At 40.5% G+C, this 19169-nt stretch overlaps 1 protein-coding gene across 6 annotated transcripts in view; it reads right to left on the bottom strand.

The window, feature by feature from the left end:
* The window catches only part of LOC134620049 (cytosolic carboxypeptidase 6), a 359217-nt gene that overhangs the window by 81589 nt on the left and 258459 nt on the right, over positions 1-19169 (bottom strand). For 2 of the 6 annotated variants that reach the window (XM_065469729.1, XM_063465994.1), the window contains exon 1: positions 916-1141. The exons of 1 other annotated variant lie outside the window; for it this stretch is intronic. In XM_065469729.1, coding sequence (XP_065325801.1) covers positions 916-1099 — 184 coding nt within the window. In that variant the 5' untranslated portion in view covers positions 1100-1141. Of the gene's footprint in view, positions 1-212; positions 427-675; positions 776-915; positions 1142-19169 lie in introns of those variants that run through there. 3 more of the 6 variants (XM_065469730.1, XM_065469731.1, XM_065469732.1) reach the window with 3 other exon arrangements.

Genomic DNA, 19169 nt, shown 5'->3' with positions numbered 1-19169 from the left:
GTAAGCATGTCAGAGGACTGCGGTACAAATGGTCCTGGGCTGGCGACATTGTACCGATCTCCCAGCTCAGACAGATCAGACTCGGGGATTAGTGATGTAGCTAAAGATCGTGCATAGAAAACGACCGTGAGCAAACATTTCTACAACTCCAAATAAACACGAGCAAAAGCATTTCACCTGCACACTTAATCACATTTGCACGATAAACCTACATGAAACGGCTGCGATGCTGACATGTTACTGACAGGTTGCTGTATGTAGTCTGCAACGACTGCAGCACCGCAACCCCTCTGTGGCACGAATCTGCCGATAAGAAAGCTAACATGCAGACTGCAGCCCACCAAAGCCGCCGGATTGGCATCTCAACTACATTTGAGAGCCTCAAAAATAATGACAGATCAGTCACCGGCTGTCAAATATGTTTATAACACGGTGACAGCCTTGCGTCTGTACGTCGGCAGTAGCATGCTAACACGGAACGAATACAAACCAAGCAAGCTAGCAAGCGTTAGCTTCATGTTGTAAACAACCGTTGTGAGTCGCTAACGTTACATGCCACGTATTTAGCGACACAACCAATACTACCCAACCCAAACAAGAGGGGTAACTTAAGAGACACGGCGCCGTAAGTGTAAAGAACATATAAAACACCGACAACAAGGTATGACTACATACCAAACTTATCTTAGCATATCTAACTAGCATATCTAGCTAGCCACAGCCGAGGACGTTGTTGTTGCTATCGGTGTCAGATTCCAGCTGATCACGTCCTGACAGATCGGGTCAAAAAAAAAGAAAAAGAAAACACTTGGTTTGACACATTCCTGAGTTTCGCGCACATCAGCGTTACTTGGTCAGACGGAGAAAAGAAGCGTTAAAAAAGACAAAATCTCCTGCGTTAGGAGGACAACTTACCTGCAAGGGCAAGGATCTGTGCTTCGCACGGCTGGCCTGCGCTGCCATTCTCTTCAGTTCTGTGAACCAGATACACCTTCTGATTATCAAAATCTGTTTTGTGCAGAGGTCTGAAATCTTCCACATTTGAAACGGGTAACGCGTAGCACATATCGTCTTCAAAGAATCTAATAAAAGCATACATTATTTACTTCTCTTTGGTCCTGCACTTTGGATATGGTTGACAGTTTTTCCTCACAAAGTATTAAAAAAATATACACATAGGGGGGGTTGGGGATGTTGTCTGCGCTCGGCTACTCTTGCCTGGTCCACATCACCAGGGTAGATCATCAAGGCATAAGTAATAGACATGATTTTAACTGTGCTGTTAGAAAGTGCTCGGGTGCGAAGGTATTCAAAAGCAACTAATTTTTTTTTGTTAATTTTAAAATTGCTCAAATAAATATTTATATTTAAAATATTTGTAACTTTTTATGATTTGTCATCTCATTCATTTAGGCACCCCTGGCATTTCACTCTGTCTTCTAACTGTTTCAGAAAAGCCATCAAGATGATTACCTGCTTGGTTAGACTTTATTGGTCTCTGTGTGCTTTCCTGCGTTTCCTGGTGTATACTTCTCATCTGTTCCTTGTATAACACCCAAAACACTTAAGGCCAGCTGACAGAAATGAACTCTTTGTTATTGTAAGACAGCCAGGTGGTTATACAACAGGATGGATTTCTCTCAGTTGGTACTCTAATGGAGGGCACCACAGTCGATAAATGACACTAACAATTTCGTTCTGCTTGGGCTGCTGTAATTGAAAAGTAACTGATGCAGAACTATATAGAGGCTTTCCCCCCCACACACACACGTCTGATATTTCATTTCATAGTTTCAGGCATTTAGTTTAGTTATGATTAGGCCTCTTTCAAATGCCAGCTTCCCCGTGATGTTTGTTCACTCTCCTGTGTGACCCGTCCCTGAGTCTGTTGATGTATACAAGAACATTTCCAAACAAACAAAGCAACGACAATAACTCTGAAAAACATATTACGTCGCCTCTCATTTTGTTGCAGTTATTGGAGCAGCATTTGAAACTCTTTTCAGTGCAGAGTTACATCTGCCAGTTATTGATTTGAGAGACCAGCTCGTTTCACTTTTCTGTGAAGAATCCATAAGCTGAACTGTCAAAGCTGAACACATTCCTAATACATTTACAAAAGCTGAATTCTTCCACATTTTAAAGCGAATGGACCGACAGTTATTTAGAAGGCTGAGGCAGAGGTATCTTGCGTGTCTACACTAAGTGGAGCAGTCTGGCACACCCGGCAAAATAAAACAGGAATGGGAGTGATAGACGAGAGATTTGAGCAAGTTCTCAACAAGTTGAACAGGGGATTATTGTTAATCTGAGCTTCTGTTCAGTGGCTCTCCCGTCCTTAAAGCTGGGCCCTTCAGCATAAGGCAGGTCAGTTTCTGGAGCATCTCCAGTGTTTAAAACCTCACAATATCATTCCTGTAGCCTGGAGAAGCTAAATGAAAATGTAAACAATTTTTTCAACAAAGGTGCCCCAGAGATTGCAGTACGTTCAAAGATACGATGAGCATACCTTCAATACTGTAAACACAAGAAATAGATGTGCAGCAGTAATAAAACAGGGCACAAATGCAGCGATCCACTAAAGACTGTGGTTTAAAACATGAGATCAATAATTGAGAATTTGCGGTATGTGTGTCATGTTTCTGACTGGTGTAATAAGATTTATTGTAACTGTTGCCAGTCTCAATTACCAATATATTGCACACCCAATAAATGTACAACACCGTATTGATTTAGTTTTAAATATATAAAAGCACACACTACCACGGTCAACCTACACAGGTGTTTTTACTTTTTTCACCTTCTGATAACCAGCTGGATGTAAAAGGACAAGCAAGCATCATCAGCAACAACAGCTACATCATCCAAATATTTTTTCCTTTCTAGAAGAAAGAAAAATTGCTGCCTACAGTACTCGCCCTAGCCCCCCACCCCACCCCACCCCACCCAATAATCCTTTTCACATCTGAAGCTTATTAGATTCTGAATTCTGTCTTTCATAAACTAATTTAAGACAAATGTTCTTGTCTGGTTTAGAAATAACAAAAGAAACACAACTGTAAAGCCTGGTAAACAGATACAGTGGCTTGCAAAAGTATTCGGCCCCTTTGAACTTTCCCACATTTTGTCACATTACAGCCACAAACATGAATCAATTTTATTGGAATTCCACGTGAAAGACCAATACAAAGTGGTGTACATGTGAGAAGTGGAACGAAAATCATACATGATTCCAAACATTTTTTACAAATAAATAACTGCAAAGTGGGGTGTGCGTAATTATTCAGCCCCCTGAGTCAATACTTTGTAGAACCACCTTTTGCTGCAATTACAGCTGCCAGTCTTTTAGAATAGAATAGAATAGAATTCAACTTTATTGTCATTGCACATGTCACAAGTACAAGGCAACAAAATGCAGTTTGCATCCATCCAGAAGTGCTTTAGCCATGATATAGATATATTACAAATATATATTAGCAATAGTATAGATATATAAATATATTACAGAAATGGGTCTATTATGGTATGTTATAGTGTACATGGTATGAAGGTATGCTATGAATATGCTATAACTATAAGTATGTACAGGCTGTAGTGGTGTACAAGCTATGTACAGACTATGAACAGGATATAAATATGGTATGGTATGGTATGGTATGTCTCTACCAGCTTTGCCCATCTACAGACTGAAATCCTTGCCCATTCTTCTTTGCAAAACAGCTCCAGCTCAGTCAGATTAGATGGACAGCGTTTGTGAACAGCAGTTTTCAGATCTTGCCACAGATTCTGGATTGGATTTAGATCTGGACTTTGACTGGGCCATTCTAACACATGGATATGTTTTGTTTTAAACCATTCCATTGCTGCCCTGGCTTTATGTTTAGGGTCGTTGTCCTGCTGGAAGGTGAACCTCCGCCCCAGTCTCAAGTCTTTTGCAGACTCCAAGAGGTTTTCTTCCAAGATTGCCCTGTATTTGGCTCCATCCATCTTCCCATCAACTCTGACCAGCTTCCCTGTCCCTGCTGAAGAGAAGCACCCCCAGAGCATGATGCTGCCACCACCATATTTGACAGTGGGGATGGTGTGTTCAGAGTGATGTGCAGTGTTAGTTTTCCGCCACACATAGCGTTTTGCATTTTGGCCAAAAAGTTCCATTTTGGTCTCATCTGACCAGAGCACCTTCTTCCACATGTTTGCTGTGTCCCCCACATGGCTTGTGGCAAACTGCAAACGGGACTTCTTATGGTTTTCTGTTAACAATGGCTTTCTTCTTGCCACTCTTCCATAAAGGCCAACTTTGTGCAGTGCACGACTAATAGTTGTCCTATGGACAGATTCCCCCACCTGAGCTGTAGATCTCTGCAGCTCGTCCAGAGTCACCATGGGCCTCTTGGCTGCATTTCTGATCAGCGCTCTCCTTTTCGGCCTGTGAGTTTAGGTGGACGGCCTTGTCTTGGTAGGTTTACAGTTGTGCCGTACTCCTTCCATTTCTGAATGATCACTTGAACAGTGCTCCGTGGGATGTTCAAGGCTTGGGAAATCTTTTTGTAGCCTAAGCCTGCTTTAAATTTCTCAATAACTTTATCACTGACCTGTCTGGTGTGTTCTTTGGACTTCATGGTGTTGTTGCTCCCAATATTCTCTTAGACAACCTCTGAGGCCGTCACAGAGCAGCTGTATTTGTACTGACATTAGATTACACACAGGTGCACTCTATTTAGTCATTAGCACTCATCAGGCAATGTCTATGGGCAACTGACTGCACTCAGACCAAAGGGGGCTGAATAATTACGCACACCCCACTTTTCAGTTATTTATTTGTAAAAAAATGTTTGGAATCATGTATGATTTTCGTTCCACTTCTCACATGTACACCACTTTGTATTGATCTTTCATGTGGAATTCCAATAAAAGTGATTCATGTTTGTGGCTGTAATGTGACAAAATGTGGAAAAGTTTAAGAGGGCTGAATACTTTTGCAAGCCGCTGTAAGTATGAGAAAAAGATCTCCAGTATATAGATCTCAGATATGTCTAACCTTGGCATCAAGTACATATTATGCAGAGCTGAGCATGATGCTTCACTCTGTTTCTGTTTCACTGTGGTAACACGTGTAATTAATGAAAGCCTTGCATGAATGTGGTTTGGACGAGTCAAGGTGCTTTTACATCGAACACGGGATGCACTTCATGCTGAAACCCTTGTGTGGGGGTACAATGGTCTGCTGCTGCACAGTGCAAAGTGCAAGCGCTGTGATGCGCACAACTCGGGAGCTCTTGCAGACACAGTGGTCAACGTTCAAAGGGTCAACAAATGTCAATGTTTACCGCTGTGTACTGCAGTGACTGCCTGTGCAGCCAACAGAAAGGATCCATTCAGCTGGTCAGCAGGCAGGATGGTAAAATGCAGGAAAGGTTTATATCTTGTGCCTAAAGTAAATAAATTATATCGTTGGTGGCTCCATAGTGTAGTGATTACATATTTGCCTAACAAGTAAAACATCCTTGGAGGAGACAAAAATTCTTTTGGGAATGTGTCAGTGTAAAAATTCACCAAATCAAACATGTGGAGCTGCCCGCTATGGTGACCCCGTGTGATGAAGGGAACAGATTCAAATGCATCACAGATTTAGGGGAGAAACACCCATGGTATCAATTTCAAACTCCTATGTAGCCTCGTTCTCCAGTTATCAAATTCACAAACAAAAACTCAATCATGCAGGTAAGGAAATCCCCAAAAAACTGAAGAAGTCACTTGAATGAGTGATGAGACGTTTCTCCCACTGAAAACGCTTCATCCACATGAACAGAATTATATTTGGGAAACTGAAGTGAGCATACCCACTCTTGAAACTAAAATTAAACTAAACTGAAAATGAAATTTAAAAGCAAATAAAAACAAAACCTAAAAAAACCTATAATAACTCTGGTTTTGACAATTACATAGCTTATTGTAAATTGGCGCCCTGTTTAAATGCACCTTAGATTTGTTGTGTGCTAATAGCTTTATGAATCTTTTAAAACTTTTGAGGTGAAGAGCAAAGGATGCATAGAAAACACAGATACCCACTGAAAGTTTTGGAAACTCCAGCTATGCTTCATCTCCACCTTCTGCACTGGGGTAATCTGGGACTGAACTGTGTTAAAGTGCTACATCCTGTGTTAAATCCCCATAACTCATTGTTGATTAAAGTAGAGTGACAGCCATCATATGTGCTGTTCCGAAACCTAAATTTTACAAATAAAAACATTGTCATCTTGGTTTTTTTTTGTAGCCAGAAATGATGATATTTATACAATAAGGTGGCAGCTAAATTAGTAACTTATTCTGGGAAGTTGCACATTAACAAGGTGCATCCATGTTCTCTATGAGTGTGCTGCACAGAGACAGATACCTGCTAATTAGTGCTAAGTAACACAAATAATATTCTAGCATTTTCCTTACTAAGTCTCTAGCACAGATTTCTTGGACGGACTGTTAGCATAATTAACAGAGTTCCACGACGAGAAGCTCTGCCACTGAGGAGTTGTTTAGCTACCTCAGTAACCTCAAGTCATCCCCTCATCACCAGACTCTGCTTCCTCTATGTAAGGCATGTCAGTGGGATTGAGGCGATCCTCAAAGTATTCCTTCCACTGCCTGGCCTGTCCTCATTTCAAGTCAACAGCACTACATTCTCTTAATTGCCCCTTGGGGATAAATAAAGTCTCTCTGATTCTGATTCTCACTGCTTTCTTCTCCTAAGGCATCTGATGTCTTGTTCCATGACCTCTCTGAATACCTTCCATACCTAAGTTTTTGATTCAGGTATAGTCAATGCAGCATTCTGTTGATTCCCATCAGCTGCATCTACTATCCCACAGATTAACCAAGTCTGATAGGATTCCTTCTTAATCTTGACTCCCTTCACTTCAAGAGTCCACCACCTGCACCAACCACCTTACGGTCACAGCTCCATAAAGGCTGCTCAGCAGTGGAGGTGCACGGTTCATTTGTATTCAGTCCCCCCAGCCTCTTGCAGAATGCTGTTGATGTTCTTCTGGAGGTCGGAGTTGAAGAACACAAGGACCGGGACCTCATGTACCCTCACTTTATGTACTGGAACACCAGGCCTGTCCAGGATCTTCCCCTACTCCCTGACCCAACTCACCACCAGGTGGTGATCAGTTGACAGTTTCACTACTCTGTACATTGCAGCGTCTAAGATGTGCTGCTACAGCTCCAGTTATATCACTACAAAACTGATCATTGACCTGCCACAGAGCTTGCCTTAGTGCCAAGTGAATGTGTTTGTTTTAGACAAACTATGATTATCACAGAAATCCCGCAATGTAACACCACTCAGATTGAGATCTGACAGGCCATTCCTAAGATCACATCCCACAAGGTCTCACTGTCATTGCCCATGTGACCATACCTGCAAATAATAGGACTAGTTCCCCACCTTAAGGAACAGGGAAACAACCCTCTTGCCCAGCCGGCAAATGTACATGCACCAAACAAGGGGGAAACAAGTATTCGCACCCCTGCTTGCCTGGCAGGGAAACATTGTCCCTTGTTCTTTTCTTTTCAGCAGTGGCTTCCACAATGTATGTATGTTTGATGAACTGTTTGGTGTCAATACTGCTGAAAAAAATGTGAGAATGATAAATGAAAACGGAATTTTTACATCTTTGATTTAAATTTAAAATAAATATTATTAAAACTATTCCAGCAGATGTGGACTTTAAATTGGTAATAAACAAAATATGACACACAAGCATAATTAGATTTCTGATACATCAATAAAAAAACGTTTTTTATATATAGTTCTTAGAAGTGTGAACAGATAAAACATACTACACGACTTGAATTTGATCACTGTGACAAATTTCTGTTACTATGGAAGCTCATTTAGTCTATCAAGTATGCTTTTGGATTGTACTGTTATCTTAAAAGTTGATTATTTCAGACAAATACAGATCAGACAGATCAGTGCAATGAGGGAGGGAAAAAAGCATTTCAGGATCTTACACTGGGATAAGCCTGAGATGAGAGGAAAGCCGTTTCTCAGGAGTTGAAATTAAGAAGCTCGAGAAAGTGGTGAAAATCTAATTCTGATATTCTATTGAGCTCACTTTTGCCTAGGAGAAATATACTCAACTAAGATGAGATCTTACTTTAAATCTTCCTTTGCTCTGGGTTGAAATAACATCTTGAAAATCATCTTTTATTGTACTCTAACTTGTAATGGGGAGAGTGGCACCTCTCTGATAGGGAGCAAAATGTAACAGTTTGTGTTTATGTAGTGCTCTGTTATCACAGCCTTAATTTGAAGATATCAGTGAGGATAAACAACTTGAATTCTCACCAGCTGTGAGAATCTCCTCTGCTTCCTTCGCGCACTGCGTCGTGAGAAAACACTGCACGCAAACGGCAAACTCAAAACCGCCTTTAAATTAGTATTTAGTGAAGAGTATGAAACAAGTTTAGTTGGTAAGTTCCTTATCAGTATAATAATAAGCAACTACAATCATAATAAATATGATAAAGCTGCTTATAAGTAATGATGGACACACGTATACAGGATTTCCATATTTACCGGGACATACCGGAGTGGTGAATGACAGATACATAAAAGCAGCAGCTGAGATGAGGATATCTGATATCCTGAGGCAAAGTTGGAACTCTGACACGTTTAACAATAGCCTGTGTACAAACTATAGGAAATTTAAGAGTGAAAAAATAATTTTTCAGTTGGAACTGAAACTCCAGATTTTGTAAAGTTAAATATATTAATTGTTTATACATACTTTGTAGCTTGGAGAGGAGTATCATTACTTATTTGTTAGTTTATGCTTCAAAGACAAGACTATGTGCCTGTATACTTTAGGTTAATATCAAATGCTTATGAGATGGCGAAGTCATGCTAAAGATAGTATTTTACAGTCTAAATTGGCAACATTTTGTAAAGAAATTGTATCTGTCAAGTCTGGTTGTGCGGCTGACAGAGGTAGAACCCAAACATAGGGGTAAACTGAAACATGGCTTTATTAAACCAATAGTGCAAAATAACAAGGGTAACAAAACAAGGAAAACCAAACCTCCAACTCGATAAGGAGAACGTACTCCCGAGGAAGGACAAAACCACAGCGGACAAGATGACAAAGAACAAAAAGAGACTCTGACAACATATACACACACACCAGGTAATTAAGGAGACTGGAAACAGCAGGAAACACAGCTGAACGGAATCAGACTACCAAGACACAAAACTAAGCACAACACACACAAGACAAGGGAGTTTCAAAATAAAATAGCAAGTAACAAACACTGAGATAAGGACTAAGACATGAGAACTTGATACAGTGACAGGACATTAACAAACATGAAGACATGACCGACTGGGGAGACAGAAAAGACACACAAAAGATGATAAATAAAGATTATATAACCTAAAGAGGAACACAGGCTGGAAACAAAGGGAAACTCAGAAGCACAAGGAAACAATATTATACTGAGGACTAGATACAGAGCTAAAACATGAACCACATCTCAAAGAAAACTCGAAACATCCTAAAACTCTAGACCAGGGGTCGGCAACCTGCGCCTCTTTAGTCCTTATAGTGCGGCTCCGCGTGGTTTGGGAAAATAAATTAGAAGTATTTAGCTGAAGTGTATTTTATTTATGTTAGTTCTCTTTTAACTTGTAGTTCTAAATTGGAAGATTATTGTGATATTGAAATATAAAAATAAAATTATATTCTATTCTTTTTTTCATCGCTCAAAATAAGCGTCACACTCGCGGAAGCCGGTGTACCCACCGAAACGCCGTGCATTTATCGAGACTTTCAACCCCAGGTAGGCCAATTACGGATCTTCGGATCCACATTATGTCAGCAGCTATTCTCCACTGTGAACTATGTTAAAAACAAACACCGCTCACGCCTCACAGATGACAGCTGTAAAGCTGCCTGCGTAAAGATGAAAGTGACTTCGTACAGCCCCGATTTGCAGACGCTGTGCACAGAGGTTTGGGAGCAGAAGTCCCATTGTACCACGGCAGACCCGACGATGTTTCCATGAGCATGCTTTTCAGCATCTCTTTATTGACCACTTTTCACACACGGTTGCTGTACGCATACAGCCGGCTGTAGCTTTTCAGCTCACAGCCCGACACACACCAGCAACAGCATAGATAGCACAGACGTTAAGGCGGCGAGGCGTGATTGCGGGTGCCACTCAGGTGCGTCCGCCTCCCCTGCAGCGGCGCTGCAGACCACGCCCCGCCACACACATTAACCAGGTAAAATACATATTTAGGCAGAATTTTGCAAATATCTATTTTTCTTTTTTTTAGCAACATAGTGCTTTTTTTCCAATTATTTTTTAAAAGCCAGGTCAAGGCTCCAAAAGCCCAAAGGCGATATAAGGGTGGCGGCTCACAACAGTTTTTGTTTGCTACTTGGATCATTTTAGTTCAGCTGGGTGTTTTTCCTTTTGTTATATTTCTTTAAGAGTTCAAAATGTGTTAATTACATAAATAAAATGTAATTTTCTCTTTAGCACTTCATGGATTTCATAAGCAACACACCTTAGTTGTTCACAAAGCATAAAGGTAAAAAACAATATATACAGTGTTATCTTCATTTTAGATGTCAAAAAGTATTTGCGGCTCCCAGTGTTTTCTTTTGCGTGGAAACCGGCTCCAAATGGCTCTTTGGGTGTTAAAGGTTGCTGACCCCTGCTCTAGACGCTGGGTCAACCACGACAGTATCTGCATTTGGAAATGGGCAATGTTGATATTAGACAAAGATAACCCGAGTAAATGTAAAATGCAGTTTTTAAATGACTATCTCATTCATTAAAGAAAACAAGTTATCCAAACCTACCTGGCCATAATAAACCACCTATTCCACCCCCACTATTTATTAAATCGTGGATTAACTGTGATTAACCACACTTTTTTGAAAGCTGATTTCACTTTCGATAGCCACACTTAGGTCTGATTACTGCCAGACATGATGAATCAAGAAATCCCTTAAATATAACCTGTCTGACAAAATGAACTTGAATAAAAGATCTCAAAAAGAAACAAATCGTGCCAGGATCTAAAGAAACTGAAAAAGAGATAAGAAACAAAGTCACTGAAATCCATCAGTCTGGAAGGGGTTACGAAGACATTTCTAGGGTTTTGGAAATTCAGAGAACCACGGTGAAAGCCGTTACTGACAAATCGAGGAAATTTGAAACAGTGTTGAATGAAAATTACTCGACTACTCATCCATGAGGTCACAAAAGAACCCAGAACTACAACTAAAGAACTGCAGGTCCTTGCTTGCATTCAGTTAATGTCAGTGTTCATGATTCAACAATATTAAAGAAAATAAGCTTAAGTGTGACAAATATGTACAAAAATAAACCAAGAATCGGGGCAAATATTTTTCACTTTACTGCACTGCACCTATGAACACCGTGAAATTGAAGGAATATATTCTCTTTTATGTTCACTAGTCTTCCACTTCACTATCAATGCTCTGCATTGTTGAATTATCTGTGGTATCTCTAATCAACTTTACAGATTTTTTAGCTCCTTGAAAAAAATTGCTATAAACTGCTTGCTATAATGCATTTTTTTATGTACAAATATTTTATTCAAAAGTAGTAGTATTTATACCATAAGTATAGTCTGTAAGGATGGCGTGTGCAATTTATATAAAACCTACAAACTAAATCCACTTTTTTACCCCAATGACTGATTATGAAGTTTCTTCAGTATTGATTACTACTTAACATATGATCTGTTTTTCTACGATTTCTATTGGATTTTACAACAATATGGAACAAAAGAAAAAAAAATCAAAGCCACCCAAGCAGTTATTATTGTATAATTTTAAATATTCTAATTTATTAGAGTAAGAGGACTGGAGGGGGACAAAATAATATGTTTAAATTATCACTACAAAGGACAAAGAGCGGGACTGGGATATTTATCAAAATAAACAAACTCTAGCATATATAATTATGTGATTATGCAACTTCTCTTTCTATGTATAAACAGAAATACATGGGCCGAGGATATCTGCAAGTTATTACCACCGAGGAGCCTTCTAATCTAGGTCTGAAATGACCTCTACACACCGAAAATGCTGTTAAATAAAAACAGTTTAAAGTGAAATGCTCTGTGCTCATTGTTGTGTGTTGAGTTTTAACCATTAGAAAATAAATTCACAGCTGCTATTTATTTAATAAATCCATAATGCTCCTTTTTTAAACAATTAGTCAAGCCCACAAAATCTGTTCTCATTTATCCTAAACTATTGGCACGCTAATTAGCTGGAGCTACAGCGGTTCATTAAAGCGGAGGAATAACTCAAGATAATATTTTAGCAATATTTTATCTGTGGGGGAATTTGATCGGCTAAAGACTCGAGTCAGGACAGAAGCCAGACATCATGTCCTGCCTATTAGCTCCACACTGCCAGGCTCATCTATCTTTATTGGTCATCCATTAGCCTGCATTAAAGGGAGACACGGGATAATAGCAGTAATGATGCTGATGATGGAATTAGACTGTGGGCACACACGTCATCATTGAAGTGTTGCGCCTGGAATCATAAAGAGCTCCCAAAGACGAACGGACAGATGGACGGACAGTTAAAGTTTACAGCCCTGCGTGTGTGCGTTTGTATGTGCGACACACAAATGCACAGAGAAAAAGAGCAGAAGATGGAAAAAAAAGTGTGCGCAGTAACTTTAGTGCACGTCGACAGCCAATCTAAAGGCAACACCTGTGCCTGTCTGCAGGTTGGACAGATGCTGGTACAGGTGTGTGCGTGATGATTGTTGGCAGGGCAGCCACAGCATACAGACACCACAATCAGCAAAGTGACAATGCCAGCCATTAGGCAGCCAGGGATCATTAAGGTAACTTTCTGGAAATAAACTCCAAGATGGGGGTAGCCCCAAGCAAAATGAAGATATGGATGTGCGGTTCCACGATGACGGGTTCAGAGAGGCATAAACGTCTTTTATGGTCAACGCACTGCTACAATCAATCACAACTGTTTACTGTCCGGGGTAAAACCATTTTCCTACTTTGGTTTGAATCATCTCACCAGGCTTTCTCTTATTATGCCTCTTAATTAGCTCTGCATGAATTACTAATCAACCATGAAGAAGGCATTCACCAATTTAAAAAGTGATAGCCCATGAAATGAACACCGCAGTCTCATACAAGGACATCAGTTACTAATGCTGCGGGGCCTGAAAAACAGACCTTTGACTGAAAGCGAGACAGAAATAAGAAAGACGTGTGTGGAGCACAAACACATGCGGTGGCAAAGCTTATTGTGAACAAATACTTCATTAAGTATTTAGAATGGTATCAGTGCAGGCCGCGACTTCATGCTGTGCATACTCAGTGATTCACCCAGGAGACATTGATCTTCTTCATGAGGAACATAATGACCACCAGAGAAATACTGATCATATTTCAGCACCAGTCAATTCAGTTCATTAGGGCCACTCTGCCTCCTGCTGTGGACCTGCATTGATCCTGCCAGTGTCACCAGACTGTTATTCTCTGCTAACTAGATAGGAAACTCGCTAAACTGTAATTTATACAGTTGCAGCAACAAGTCGAACAATAGACTACAGGGAACAAACAAGCAGAAATATATGAAAGAGTGCAGATTGGCCTATCTGTGTAATAGCAGCATGGACTGTCTGCCTCTGTGTCCTTTCTGCGTCGGCATCAAATGTCAGGCACGACACAAGAAATCCTAAAAGTATCAAGGCTGTCCCCGGGTTTCAGAGAGAATTTTTCTTATGCCTCTAATACCTTTTCCACCTTCTCCTCTCCTCTAATCTCCACTTATCTGGCAGCCAGGTGAGCTGCAGCACATGGCTGGTGGGCAGGCTTTGGTCTGTGGGAATACAGCTCATCTTAATGGTATTTTCCCCCCTTTTCCTCCTCTTCCCTGTGCTTCTCTTACCCTTTCCTCCAGGGCAGCTGTCAGACAGAGACGGAGGCAGCCACAGAACTTTTCATTGCAGCTGTAACAGACAGCGGGGAGCCGCTGGGATTGGACGAGCGACCAAAGCCGCCCGTCATGCAGAGGGGCAGCCAGGCTCACAGGTGCATAACATCTGACAGATAATAGCAGATAAAACCTGGGCCAACCAGCAACCCGCTCCTCACTGGGGGATGGAAGACCTGTGGTGATGGGTGGGGGATCAGATCGGGGTTGCAGGGGCATGATGAGGGCCAAAGAGCTTTGACAACTAACGGCCTTTATTTAACCACCAACTGGCCATCCACAGACCCACGCCCACACACAGTAGTCAAGGACAGGCAAGGTCACTGACCTCAAATCTCTCCACAAAATGACCACTGCAGCTTACCGTACACCTGGGCAGGTTAATACTGAATCTGAGCTTAATGTTGTGCAGCTGCTGTGTTTGAAAAAGGATATAAAAAGCCAACAATCTGGTTATTTTCCCCCCACATTACTTTATTTTCTTTTAAGAGCTTGCACTAATTTCAGCTGAAAGAGTTGTGAGTCTCTAAAGGACAGTAGAGTTTATCTTCTATGCTTCCATTAACATCTTAATTTATATCTAAATCTGCAATGCAAATGGACCTGTTTCAGTTAAAAAAAATAATGACAAAACACATTTAAATCTGTGTACTTCTATGCAGTGGTGTCCATTTACGTTGGCCCTACTTTATGCCTACCTGTCACTACCTGTCAGATATTTCCCAAAAAATTCTTTCCTCTACATCAAAAAGACAACACAAACAGCATAACATTGCATTTTCTCTGTTCTTCAGCCAGGACACACACACACACACACACACACACACTTCCTGAGATTCTTGCTTTCAGTGTGAAAAAGAAAGCCACATGTCATGCTGTCCAGATGCAGGATGCCAGCTGATGTGACAATGGGAAACACTGTTTGTCTCCCGGTGCTGAGAGACACATTTAGTTTTATGGATGAGAAAACAGTCAACACAAATCTGGCAATCACCCGCTGAAAGGCCTGAAACACACAGGCACACTACAGTCAGCCCACCGAGCAGGAACCAGGTCAGGTACAAATGGCAAAATGTTTCCTGTAACGAAAACCATTCAGTCTCCACATAACATGTTTTTAAAAAAAGAAACACAGACTTAAGCAGAATTATCGAGAAACCTAAACATTCCCATTCCCTTCCTGAATGTCTGCTATAAGCGGTTTGTTGACTATGATTGGCCAGTAAAGCTCTATCTGTATAGTTCCTTGCTCTCCAACAGAGGTCAGTACAAAGTCACACACACACACACACACACACACACAAACAGAACAGCAGAAAGACATAATGAGCTGGGGAACTTTCTAGATTGAAAAGACTTCAGTGTCTGGAGCAGCAATTAAAAAAGAATCTCCCCTACAGAAATAAATTATGTATATTTTTTTATTTATACACTCAGGACTCAACATACACACCCGTTGTGCCACATGCTCCAAACATAGATCTGACAGAAGGACTAAGGCTGAAAATGACCTTCAACCAGACATTGAGTCTCTTGGCAGTTTACTGTATGTATACCAGCAGTATATCCTGCTTTAACAGTGTTTTAATGCCTCGTCATAGTCAAAACTATAGATTAAAAGAGAAAGTAAAGTAACTTGAATAAATGAATAATTATCATCCTGAAAGCTCTAAAGCAAGGAGAACTGCAATAAGTTGGAAAAAGTCATATAGTAGTTGTTTAGAGAGACAAGGTCCTCTAAAGACACACACACACACAATCGCGCGTACACACACACAGAGTGCAAAAACTCACTCCACCAGCCATAACACAGAGACAGAATGGCATCAACCTCTATTATCTAGTCCCTATGCTGCTAACACAAAAGGCTCCCTGGAACAAAAATCCAATCAGTCCTCTCTAGGAGGATTTGCTCCACAGCAGTGCTCAGCAACACTGGTGGCTCTGCTGGTGACAAAGAAATAATCTCAGAGCCCACAGCCTGTTCACAGACTGTTTACTGCCTTCGTCACATCGTCCTTTTAGAAAGAGGACAGAGTCTGTGCTTCTATGTTGTCATTTTAGTGTCCTCTGAGTTTAGCCCCTACACCCCCACCCCCCATCTCTCTCCCCTTTTCTGTATGCAAAAACATGAAACACATGGTTGGCTGTGGGAACAGTGCATGAAATTACTGTATTTGTAACACAGTGAATATTTATTCTAAGCATTATCAGGATAAGCTTGAGAAAAAGAACCTCCCGGCATATGGGCTATATAGAAACAGGTGTTAAATAATTGTTTGATGACAAATAATTTCAAAATATTTTCAATATTGTGCTGCCCCTAACTCTCTCCCTGCCTCCGTCTCTGCCTCTGGCTCCTCTCTCTCACAGTCTGGTAAATTCTTTGTCTGGTAAATTATCACACTCGTTCTCCATTCATTAGCATGCTGCTGCTTATTTAGGTACGCTGCTGAGAAGCCTTCAACAAAATCAACTGGAAAATACTCAATATGAGGTGGCCAGCGCAGCCCTCTTCTTTCCTCCCACCCGTCCTTCATCTCTTTCACTGTTTGTTTCTTAAACCACATCAAAATGGAAGCATAGGTCCCCCATAATAAAGAGGGAGATAAAATATGCAAATTCACAGAGAAAGGATAAAATTAGGGCAGTAATAGGAGGTGTTGTTTTCACAGCTGCTCATTTACACAAAAGCCAGATAGTATTTTTAATATAAATAATCTGGTTCCTTTTTTCCTACTTTTTCTTTCCTCCTTTTTTCCCTCTAGGTGTAAAATCATACTTCCAATCCACTGAAAACAAAATCTCTGCAGCTTGATAATCTGAAAGTCAGCCAAGCTTGCACTCATCGAGACACTTGATCAGCTCAGGTTTGTACACCAGGAACCAGGAGGTCACACGCAGGTTGTTCCACAGTTCTTTTTTCACCTTTTCTCAGTAAACCCAGGCTGGCTGGAAATGCTTCCTCCTCTGAAGTCAGCAAAAAAGACTATTCTCAGTGTGGAAGCTGCTACAGACTACAGTAGGTGGACCAGGTGATAGGGCGGCAATGTGTAAGTAGCTCAGAAGTATTTAGACCAACACATCATACAGCATAATGGCTTCGCAGTGTAACAGTGTTACCAACTGGAGAAAAAAAAGGGAGACCTAATTAACATTTCAGAGAAACAGAGTGAGCTTGGCTAAAAGGTGCTAAAGACAAAAGTGTAATTGCTTTGTTGCTTCTAAGCTGTAGGATGTGTGGCTATGAAAAGATGGAAGTAGACGAAAAGAAAAATGTCAGAAATAAATGCAGATTTCTTATGTTTGAGCCCAACTCAAAGGGGAATTTGGTCTGACAGATACAGATCAGCTGATGAAAGTCTACAGCCGAGCGAAAAAAAAACTGGTACACACGAGCGGGTTAACTTTAATTTTTTTTTTTCCTGCAAGATCAAAGACGGAAAGATTACTGTTCTGGCACAAACATCTTTTCATTAAAGTAAATCAGAAATTGTACCAACATAAACTTAAAATAATAATCTCTTTCGTGTTTCACAAAACAAGGATGTCGCAGGTTTTAGAGACAGTCTTTGGACACTAATACTGTGGCTCAACTCAACAGATGCAATTTTCATGACGGCCATGAAAAGTACATCAGATTCAAACTAAATGAACCACCACAACAAGGACATGACTTCACAATACATCACTGCGTTGTTCTGGTCAGAGACTTTTATCTGTTCAATAAAGAAGAAGGTCAGGCTGCTGTATTGTACAAATGAGAGAAAAAAATACTTTGCTGACCCCAAGCTCACACAGGAAACGGTTTAGTTCAAAGAAACCGACAACGTGTTCTGGTGCTTTCTGAAGCGTTATTCAAATACTGAGAGACTGTAGAGACTGTGCGTGTCTGTGGAAAACAATACAGGGAATTTATAGGTTACGTTTTTAACCTGAGGAACCTTAACATGTCTGTTTATGTTTTTGTAAACAAAAGAAGCAGTCAATTACATGGCTGAGCATTTCCACCTTAGAACTGTAGAGTATCATTTCCTCCTGTTTAAAGAATATAATGCTTATTCTGCAGTTCATAGCAGGATAACCTACATTAACAGTAAGTTACAGAATCAACTTTTTTTTTGTTATGTGCAATCTGCAGGGCTTTATAACTTGACATGTAGGAAAGAGCAGCAGCTTTGTGTCTGAAATTGGTATAAGATGAATTAGTTTAAATCCTCTAAGTTAGGGGTGTCAAACATAAGGGCTGGGGGCCCGAATCAGCCGAGCACAGACTACAATCCGGCCCACTGGACAGCTCTGGGAAATGTGAAGGAGGGCATAAACTGTATTTTTAATACATTTTACAGCATTTTCCTACTGACAAAAATCTCCCACATGGATATCCATACTACACCAACATAATTAAGTAATAGTAAAATAATTAAATGAGCTGTTTTTTCACTAATGTTGGATTTTTTAAAAAGTAGGTCAACAGTTAAAAAACAAAAACAAACAAACAAGCAAAATAAAAAAAGACATTTTGTGTAATTTCTTTCTCACAATATGAGCCCAAAGTGTTGACAGACTTCGTTAAGTTATTACAGCAGCATTTAATTATTTATTATGTATAAAAACAGAGACATAATGTTCACACAGCTCTTATGTTAAGACATCATTGACAGAAAGATGAGTTTCACTGGTCTACTTAAGAGCAAGATAATCAAATGACCTCCGTGCTCTAGGTCCTTTACATATTATCTAAACAACAAAGTTAATACTAGCAACCGCCAGCGCTACTCGTCGGCCTCCTAGTAGACACACCCATCGTATCAATTTCAAAATCCTACATCACCTTGTTCTCAAGTCATTACATTCACAGCATTTTCAGAAAACTTACTCTTACCTTCAGGTCAAGGTCACCGAGATTCGAACTTGTCTGACATTTTTAATAGACACAACTACGGTATCAATTTGAGAATCCTGGGTCACTTCCTTCACGAGTTATCGCATTGACAAGATTTTCATAAAACTTGACCTTTGACCCTGACCTTCAGGTCGAGGTCACTGAGATTCAAACTTTTCTGAGATTTTTAGCAGACACATCTATGGTACCAATTTGAAGCTCCTACGTCGCCTTGTTCGGACGGTGTCCGCCCAGCGGGGTGA

Source organism: Pelmatolapia mariae, linkage group LG23 (genome assembly GCF_036321145.2).
Source record: "Pelmatolapia mariae isolate MD_Pm_ZW linkage group LG23, Pm_UMD_F_2, whole genome shotgun sequence".
NCBI classification, from domain to species: domain Eukaryota; kingdom Metazoa; phylum Chordata; class Actinopteri; order Cichliformes; family Cichlidae; genus Pelmatolapia; species Pelmatolapia mariae.
The sequence above is the reverse complement of the archived record's forward strand: the minus strand, read 5'-3'. Positions and strand labels throughout refer to the sequence as shown.